The sequence below is a fragment of the Pinus tabuliformis genome, chromosome 1_1 (assembly GCF_031772625.1).
Source record: "Pinus tabuliformis cultivar Carrire ecotype Pingquan chromosome 1_1, CPIR1, whole genome shotgun sequence".
Lineage (NCBI taxonomy): Eukaryota > Viridiplantae > Streptophyta > Pinopsida > Pinales > Pinaceae > Pinus > Pinus tabuliformis.
In genome coordinates this window covers 721,943,329-721,953,809 of record NC_142297.1, presented here as the reverse complement: position 1 = coordinate 721,953,809, position 10,481 = coordinate 721,943,329, and the positions used below count along the sequence as shown (strand labels likewise).

The 10,481-nt window shown below is 37.1% G+C and overlaps 1 protein-coding gene across 1 annotated transcript; it reads left to right on the top strand.

Annotated features, from left to right (window-relative positions):
* Positions 1 to 260: 260 nt before the first annotated feature.
* LOC149215927 (uncharacterized) lies at positions 261 to 842 on the top strand. The gene has a single exon (XM_089389771.1). It carries the CDS (start codon positions 261 to 263, stop codon positions 840 to 842), a length of 582 nt encoding a protein of 193 aa, XP_089245897.1.
* The last annotated feature ends 9,639 nt before the right edge of the window (positions 843 to 10,481 follow it).

Genomic DNA, 10,481 nt, shown 5'->3' with positions numbered 1-10,481 from the left:
ACCATCCCCAAGACTTGCCCCTAGAAATATTGGTAAAAAGAGAGGTAGGAAAAAGCAGAAGGAACTTCTGATGGAGTGTGGAAAGCTAATGATAGATTCAGGTAAGATGAAAGACCTAACCAGTTACTCCTTTACAAGTCTTTAAAAATGAAATTTACATCTTGGAATATCAGAGGTCTAGGAAGTAAAAGAAAACAAAGATTGCTTAGTTATAGAATGAAACAAGATATGCCGGACATGATTTTCATCCAGGAAACGAAATGTTCCATTCAGAAAATAAGACTCGTACACAACAAATGGTCTTTAAATATGAGTTTCTGGAGGTTAAAGCGGAGAACACAGCGGGGGGTATTCTTACTCTTTGGAACCCCCAAAGGATCAGCATTATGGATGCAGAGGCATCAAGAAATTATCTATCAGTGGTCATTCAACCTGTTAGGGTTTCGAAAACATTCCTAGTAACTAATGTTTATGGTCCTCAAAAATTAGAAGATAAACTCTTATTGTTAGAAGCCCTTAGTGACCTCAGGAGCAAACAGACTGGAATGCCTTGGATCATGGGAGGAGATTTTAATATGATCAAATCTCTCTCAGAAAAGAAAGGAGGTACCAGAGTGCTTAACAAAGACTCCTTAGAGTTTCAATCATTTACAGACAATATGAATTTGTTTGAGTCAGATTCAAGCAATGGCCATTTTACATGGAACAATAAAAGAGGAGGTGAGGTGCTGGTAGCATCTAAGTTAGGCAGGCTCATGATATCGGAAGAATTAATGTTTCTAAATAGTGAAATCACAGCCAGAGTGCTTCCTTTTGGAGGTTCAGAACACTGGCCAGTTTAGTTGGAAATCGAGGATATAGACTCTCCCAGGAATAGACCCTTCAGATTCGAAAACATCTGGCTCTCCCACTCAGCTTTCATTAGTAACATTGAAAAATGGTGGGATGAAGACTTGCAAATACAAGGATCTAAGATGTACCTTCTTCATAAAAGATTAAAGAACATTAAGTTAAGATTAAAGGAATGGAACCGGAAAGATTTTGGTAACATTTTTGAGGAAAAACAATCAGTGGAAATCAAAATTCTAGAACTCAACAAGGCTCTGATAAATGACGGATTTGATAAAGACAAAAGTGAGCAGGCTGATAAATACCATCTAGTTTGGGAAAATTTATGCAAACAAGAGGAAATATTTTGGAGACAAAAATCCAGAATTCAATGGCTCAAGGAAGGAGAACAGAACACCAAATTTTTTCACAGATCCACTATGGCTAATAGAGCTCACAATAGAATCTCCATGATTAAATATGAGGGAGGAGAAATTCAGACCACTCATAAAGATATTGAATTTATGATTGTCCAACATTTCCGGAACATCACTCGGGAAAACACTCTAAATAGGGATCAGTCCATCAGGGGAATCACAAGGCATATCCCCAAACTGGTGTCCAGAGAGGACAATTTTAACCTCAATAGACCAGTAGAGGAAGAGGAGGTTAGCGAGGTTCTCAAAGATATGCAGAATGGCAAAGCACCAGGTCCAGATGGTTTCAATGTGGATTTTTTTAAAGCGTGTTGGCATATTGTCAAAGAGGACATTATGAATTTGGTTGAGGATTCCAGGAGAAGAAAAACTATCCTGAAAGCTCTCAACACCTCCTTTATTTCCCTTATTCCTAAACAAGATACAGTTCAATCTGCAGACAAGTACAGAGCTATTGCCTTATGTAATGTGGTTTACAAGATAATAGCCAAAGTAGTGTCTAATAGACTCAAACCTCTCCTCCCCTCGCTAGTGTCTAAAGAACAATCTGGTTTTGTGGAGGGAAGATAGATTCTAGAAAACATTATTCAAGCACATGAGGTGCTGCACACGCATACCAGCAAAAAACAGGCGGGGATGATCATTCAATTGGACATTGCCAAAGCATATAACAAGGTGAATTGGAATTATATCAAGAAGGTTCTCTATGCCTTTGGGTTCGACCACAATTGGGTCAGATGGGTTATGGCATTGGTGTCCTCCTCCATCTTTTCCATTCTGGTCAATGGATCCCCCTCAGAAATCTTCAATCCTTCTAGAGGCCTTAGGCAGGGAGACCCTCTTTCTCCCTTCCTCTTTATTCTTATGATGGAAGGGCTCGGGTGGTCCATTAAGCAAGCCAAGGATATGGGTAAAATTAGGGGTCTTCAAATTTCAGAGAACAGTTCCGTGCTGACTCATCAACAATTTGTTGATGACACCTTATTGCAAGGCGTTCCAACAGTCAAAGAGGCTTTGGCCTACAAACATATTCTTAAAGATTTTGCCCTGGTTACAGGTATGGAAGTAAACCTCTCTAAATAAAAAATCTTCTTCTTTAGCACTAACATTGTTATCCAAAGAAATATCTCAAGAATTCTTGGATTCCAACAAGATTCCCTCCCCTCTAAATATTTAGGAATACCTCTTTCTGCCAGACCCATGCATATGAGTATTTGGGAACTGGTCCTTAATACGATGTAGGATAAAGTAAAAAATTGGACACTCCGTGCCTTGAACCTGGCCGACAGGTTAGTTCTGACAAAGACGATTCTTCAATCCCTCGCAGTTTTTATGTTATCAGCTCTCCCAGCTCCAAAAGGTGTCTTAGAGAAAATCAGAGACATTCAAAGAGACTTCCTATGGGGTAAGGAGGAAACTAGAAAGAAATGGGCCCTGGTTTCCTGGGAAAAAATATGCAAACCCAAAAGTCAGGGGGGCCTTGGCCTGGACGATCAAGAGATTCTTAGTAAAGCTCTAGGAGCCAAACTCTGGTGGAGATGGGTGTAGGAGCCAAAAGCACAGTGGGCTAGGATATGGAAAGAGAAATATGCCAACTTGTGGCACAACAATGATCTCATAAGAATGTCTGGAACTATAAAAGGCTCCTACATATGGAACAGAGCCTAGGAGAACATACGTCTAGTTCAAAAGAATAGTTTCTGGGAAATTAGAGAAGGAGATCTTGCTCTTTTCTGGGAGGATAAATGGCAGCAGGAACCAACACTGTTAACAGAGAAGTTTGTAGGCCTCAAGCAGGAAACAGATGCCCAAGGGTTAATCAGAGTTAAGGATTTTTGGGATTTTTCACAAACCTCTGAAAAATGGAGAAAAATTGAATGTGGAGAGGACAACCCCCTAAAAATCAAAGCAAAGGCTCTTGGGGACTTTCTCAAGCAAAGGATGATCTTAAAAATAGAAGGGCAGGATTAATTGAGATGGGGTAATAACAAGCGAGGAGCCTTTAATCTCAAGGAAGCTAAGGGTTTTCTACTTGGGCTGAATTATAATGTTCCAGACAAGACCTGGACACATATTTGGAGGTAGCAAGGATGGATGAAGATCAAGATTTTTATGTGGCTAGTTCATCACAAGAAAATTTTGACTTGGGACAATATTAGGAGAAGGAGAATTATGGGGCCCTCTAGATGCCAGCTCTGTGAGGAGCAAGAGGAGACAATGGAACATATTATCAATAGCTGCTCTTATACTACTTGGCTGTGGGATTCGTTCTCTTCAATTTTTCAGCAGTCTGATAGGGACAGAGGAAGTATCACAAATACCCTAAACCACTGGCGAAAAAACTTCAAGGAGAACGAAGCCCTAAATTTGGCCTGGGCCTTCACACCTTGCTTTATTATCTGGAACGTTTGGAAAGAAAGAAATAAAAGAATATTTAAGAATGGTAAGTCTTCAGCACAACATCTTCTTGACCTTATCTTGAAACAGATCAGATAGACTATCAGTTCTACTGTTAATAATATCCCCTTGAATCCCCCCACAGATGAAGAGTAGAGAATTCTCAGAAAACTAGGAGTGCAAGGGATAAATCCTCAAGGTAGAAACAGAAAGGACAAAACCATGGTTACAGGGAAGGATTACTAGCAACCCCCACCGAAAGGCTTTCTGAAATACAACATTGATGGGTCCTCTAAAGGCAATCCAGGAACTGCGGGTTATGGAGGAGCTTTAAGGGATGACAAGGGCAATATTATATTTATCTTCCACTACCATTTAGGTAGAGCAACTAATAACATGGCGAAAGTGATGGCTCTGGAGCAGGGTCTGGAAGTTCTATCACAGAATCATCGCTCAAATACCATTATGGAAGCAGACTCTAAGATAACCATCAACGCAGTAAAAAGAATCAGTAGTGGTTCCAGGCCGGAAAGAGTCTCGAATCATTGGAAACTTATCCAGGTTTATCAAAGAATCCAAATGCATCTACAGGGCCTTTAAACCATAAGTTTCAACCACGTTCGACGTAGCGCCAATAAATTGGCCGACTTACTAGCCAATCAAGGTGTGAGTAGTGCAGAAGGTGGAATGGCTAAAAAGTGGCAAGAAATTCCTCCAAGTCATCTAAAGGCTATCTGTGAGGATCAAGCTGTGGAGGACAGGGAGGTTTTCCGATTTCGGGCTGGGTGTAATTCCATGATTTGATGACGCTGGGGGGTTCTAATTTAGTCCAGCAAGATGAACCAGAGTGGCAGAGAGTCGTGTTCGGGCTCATCTTCTCACGGATCATCTCGACCAGGTTTCCTAGGTTTTTGGTTGGCCCCTTGCGGATATATCTTGGGATCAGCTTCAGGTTTCATAGTACAAGTTGGCAGAATGGGCATTTAATGGGGTGCAACAGTAGGTGGCCTTTTCCCGCTTCCAGGTTAGATAACCTGGTGAAAGGCGGGTTTCCGATGAACGCACGCCTACAAAGTGGTAAGTGGTTTTGTATGTTCGAGAGCAATCCCATAAGGTGCACGACATGTGGCATGGAGGCAGGTGCGGAAATCGCCCTTCATCGTGCGATAAGGAGTGGATGGGTTCGTTCTAGGTGGGAGCGATGTAGAGAGAATCATAGCAATCTAGAGTTTTATTACAGATACAAACAAACGAATGAGTGGGACATAAAACATGGCTTTTCTGGCAATCGCAATTTCCTCTTTTATCTTCAGCGGAAAGGAAATTAGCTGTACTGGTGGTTTTCTGGCGATCGCACAACACTTAAGCAGAAAGTGGTTTTAGTGTTGTGGGAGCGATTCCATTGGGGATCCTACATGTGGAAGGAGAGAGAAAATGTAAACCGCCCTCCCTGGGCGCTATTGTTCGGGAACCTAGTGCTGCGCGATATGGCTCACGACCGTTGGATCTGGTGGAGCAGATCTACGGTCGGGAATGAGTGTGCTGTTTGGCGGGCGGGACCGTTAAACTTCGTTTGACTTCGTAGGGTAATTCTCTCTCGTCCGATGGATGGCTCGGGGTTTGGAAGGTTATGGTTCTAAAGGCAAGTTTGGGGTGCTTGAGTCCGGATGGCTCTGCTGTTATCCTTTGTTTTTCCGCCCACTAGGCGCTTTCTTTGTATGCATTTTTCAGAGTTAGGTAGCATTCTCTGCTAGGTTGAAGGTCTACTTTTTAGGCGGTTAGCCTTTTCGCCAAGGTCCATGGTGTTAGTTGGACTTTTGTATTCTATGTAAATTCTTGTTGGCATAATGATATAGAAGACACTGCTCTTGCTTCAACAAAAATAAAAAAATAAAAAAATATGGTAATCTCCAAACACCTTTTTTTGGCCTAGAAATAAGATTTTAAAAGAATCTATGTAATTTTTACCTCTTTTAAGTTTCTATAAACTAAATGTAATCTCAAAAACTTGATGATAATCAACATCATCAATTCAATATATTATATTAATTGATTACTAAGGCAATTATATAAAATAAATCATAGGTAAATGTCCATTGACATCAATCCGTGAAGGAAACTCTTAAAAATGGGGTGAGTTGTATTTGAACCACTTAGTGATGGTCAATAAAATCAAGAAATTTACTTTTAAAAGTTTTGGACATTTTACTAAATTGCCAATTATGAATGTCTCTCTGTATCAGAGTTAAGAAAATTTATGTTAAACATTAAATAAGATTATGTATTAATGGAATTTCCTTTTTCATTCATGAAAAAGCTATAAAAATAAGAAATTATGTTCATATAAATATTTTCATATGTTATAGAATATATTTAATTATATCTATAGGAATATTTTCATGTTTATGTATTGATTTAAGTAAATAAGATTTCTTCTCAATATTTACTAACCTTAAAATGTATATAAAACTTATTTAACATAAATATAAACTTGAATAATTAAAATTTCAAATTTAATTTTAATAAATAAACAATTTTACAATTAAATAAACGTATTAACTAAAAATTAATACCTCTCAGAAATTTATAGGATTAGTTACACAAAATTTAAATAGAGAGATTTATACAATTAGTTACACAAAATTTAAATAGAGTCATTGTTGAAAAACTTAATTTTCAAATAAATTTAAAATTAAACTATTAGAATTAAAAGTAAAGACCAGGATTGATCAAATAAATCTCTACCATTCAATCTACCTTCCAATTTGAAAATATACACGTTCTATCCCGACTAAATACAAATACAACTTCGCTCACGATAAAGGAAATTAAAATATTTACGTAAGGATTATGATGGGTTTTCCCATGGTTACAAAATTTGTTGACGCAAACGGCTTACACTCTGTTATTCTTAATTTATTTTAATTTAGAATAAATTACATCGCTATCAAATTCCAGGCTGTGTAAATGGCCTCTTATTACAAAAACTCAAACTCGGAAGATTACGTGTCAAGCATGAATTTTGTCTTTTAAGCATTCTCCCCAGTATCCGGCCTACATTATGGTCCAACTACACTGAATCATTACAGGGGACATTCCAAAGCCCTACGGTCGTTATTTCTTTAAACTCTAGCACTCGGGTTTTGTATAGCCCCTCTGCTTTGGATCAGGATTCCATCAGAAACACTCGAAATTAAAAAGTGGGCACGGCTCGCTGGAAGTGAAATTGTGAAACGACATGGGACCCTTTGGGAGAACGAATACATTGCAACCCCTCGACTCAAGTTGTTTTGTATGACTAAATCTACATGTGTCAAGTAGTTTGGGATTTGTAAAGTTTTTTCACAAGTATCAAATTAGTAGTGAGGAAAGAGAGCTATCTCTAGTTGCTATTTTTAAATGTAAATTGAGTCATTAATGTTATTCAAGAAAAACTATGTCACTTAGAATAACAACTTTATGGTCTTTAAAAAAACTTTCTACAATGTCAAATCTAAAATAAAAGACTACAAATATTAATTTATTTGTTGTACCAAACAAATCCGTAAACATGTCATTCCAATGTCCAAATCTATGGTGATAGTAAGTCAACTTTGACAGCAATGGTCATTGGCTGCCGGCCCGACATCCAGGTTATCCATGTTCTAGGGATGATGAGTCATGACAATCTAGAAGAAACTACACGCACATGATCTGAATGACGTGTTACCCCGGAAAATATTGCGCAGGGCCTGGGTGGTGTCTTGTCTTCCTACTTTGTGTCTTTTCATATATTTTGGTAGATGAATGAAGTCTTCACAATGAGTCTAAAAAGTAAATGTTGAATTTATTAGAAGGGATTTTGAAAGTGCATTTTTGAATTTTCAAAGCATTAGCTCGCACTGAAGTGTTAAAGTCTTGAGTCATACAATCATTTTGTTGATATTTTATTTCATAATATAAGTATGAAGTATTTGTGTTCATATTTATGTTATGATAACACTCTTATATGATGTTTGGATAAGATAATATTTTTATATATTCTTATTTATTATTTTCTGAATTATATTTTGTGATATAATTTTGTTTTACTATTATTTTGCATATATATTTTTAGTATAAAAAATTAATTTTTATGTTAATTTTTATTTTTGGGTTCAAGTTATCTGTTTAATTTGATATCAAAGCCAAATGTTGTAATTTTTCTACTTGGTTGTTGCATCTAGAGTGGAATCATAGCTATATTTTAATGTTTCCTCATTCCAATTTATCAAATTCAATTTTTTCTTTTTTCCCTAATACTTGTTGGTTTTCAAAGTAGTAATTTTTCTACTTGGTTGTTGCCTCTAGAGTGGAATCATAGCTATATATTTTAATGTTTCCTCATTCCAATTTATCAAACTCAATTTTTTCTCTTTTCCTTAATACTTGTTGGTTTTCAAAGTAGATTGGTTTTTGGTTTTTCATAGGATGCGGATCAAACTGTGGTGTTATACATCATGCTGGTACCAAACCCTCCATTTTCTTGCACAAGACACCATCTTAATCAAACTTTGATGTAGGTAAAAAGGCAAGTTCATCCTATTAAAACCAACCAAATGTACCGGAAATCTCATATGTTAGAAGAAAACTTTGGAGAAATGACCATCACATGTCATAAAAACGTGAATCATCCTCATATGATGTTCCCATTCTGAATTTAAAATATTGTTGTGCACCCCAATTCTCTAGCAAGGATCATGGGCATCGTCCTTCAAGAAATAATTGAGATTTACTCCTTGCACCATTTTTTTCTTATACCATCTTTCCCCCTCAGCCGATGTTTTCATTGCCTCCACGATTCTTTCTTCTGTTACTTGAAACAACAACCCTTGAAACCTAGCACTAGTGCCATCAAACGAGCCAATGAAATCAGAGGTGAGCTCAAGATCATACCAAGTGAACAAGTGAAAAATTGGCTCTTAGTATGCTTTTCTGAAAATTGGCAACACTTCAGCCCCATACCCCTCGAATAGCGTTGCTACATCTGGCTCATACCGTTTGAGGTTCCCACTTTTTCCCATCTGTCCAACTAGCAACAAATACCGAGAATTGACCAACCAAACTGTTTCCCCGATGCTGCAAACTAGCCCTTGCATGCTCCACCACCTCAGAAATGGTCACTACCATTTTGAAATGTCGTTGGAATGAGACCCCTCCTTATCGGATTTATCAAACATTCACTTTATGTACTTTCTTTTCATAAAACGTTAGTATATAATTTACCAAAGTTCTAATGTTTTAGTCTATTAAACATTACTTTATCACCCTCTACACATTCATGATAAAGGTATTTTTTAAAGTTTCACAACTAAATCTGCACCAATTTTATCAGTTTCATCATTTGCCAACACTGTTGTAGGCGTTGGAAAATGATTTTCCAGTGCTCCTATAGGTGTTCGAAAATGATTTTCCAGTGCTCCTGTAGGTTTTCCAGCACTTTTCTAAAATAGATTTTCAGGATTTTGGACTAGAAAATTGTTATTGGGACAACATTTCTAACTAGATGGTCGATTTCTGGTTATGAAATGAAAGAAATAATATACCCCTTGCAACCTTTCAATCGATAACTCGAACATAGTACACTCATTACCTTAGGACCTTTCAACGAAATTTCTGATTTAGTAAATAAAACAAACCTTATACTTTGGAGAAAATTTCTATATACATGGGACAATCCTGAAGCTTCCAAGGTATCAAGACATAACCATGGAACTTGCAAGGACAAATTACAAAACAAAGCACTTTACCAAGTATAAAAAAAGTACTTTACCAATACTCGGTGAAATTTTCAAGTGAACTAACCTTTGAATGACAATATCCTGTTGCTTGCCACTTCTGCATTGAATGCTATGATGCTAGAAATTATGTGTGATAACAACATACAAATTTGTCAGAACTTCATGCATTGTCTGCATGAATAGTAAGAAATAAAGTATTCTGAAGGACATTTAATTGCATTTAAGAGGGCATGGTCCAAATTGTCATGGTACAAATGTTTCACAACCTAGAAGCTCACTAGTAACAACACATGACTTATCTCACTTTGAACCAAGCTATCCCCATCATATTAGGCTCTCTACAATAAGGTGATTTCAATAGTCTTGATGAGACCAAATAACCATGCTAGTCGAAATTATGGTAGTGAATAGTCACACATTCAGACCTATGTCCTTAGCTTGAGGTAATATTTGATCCATTAAGAAGTGTACAGAGACATACTTGCACCCAAGGGAAGAACATAGATTGAAGTATATTTGGATAAGGGTTGTAGAATATGGCATAACATAGAAGCTTGATTTTGAGTATATAAATTTCCTAATGAATCCCCTAATATCTTATTCCCCATCGTTCAAATCATCTATTTAGCCATAGTGATACTATTGATATGTCTAACTCTACAAAATCCAAAAAAACTTCCCCTAAAAGGTTGAGCCAGTGTAGAACAATTGTCTCCAACCTGAAATTCCTCTTGAGTAATTGCAAGAATAGATTGAAGTGTTAGAATTACCATTCAAGCATAATTAAAATACAAAGAAGTAAAATTCTACATATTCCCCTTAGTTTTGTAAATGGGCTATAGGAGATTACAAACTCACCTCAGACTTGATGCTCGAACCTCATCTACAAAGGAATGGTATGAGGAACCCAATGTCTCAATTTTAGAATCCAAACCCCTATTTTTAAGAGAGAATCAAGAGTATAGGGTTTAATATTTTTATTTTAGAAGGGAGGGATCATACCAGGACATAAGGCACTCTACTAGAGAGTGTGGTTACATTAAGGTGTCCCTCAGTGAGA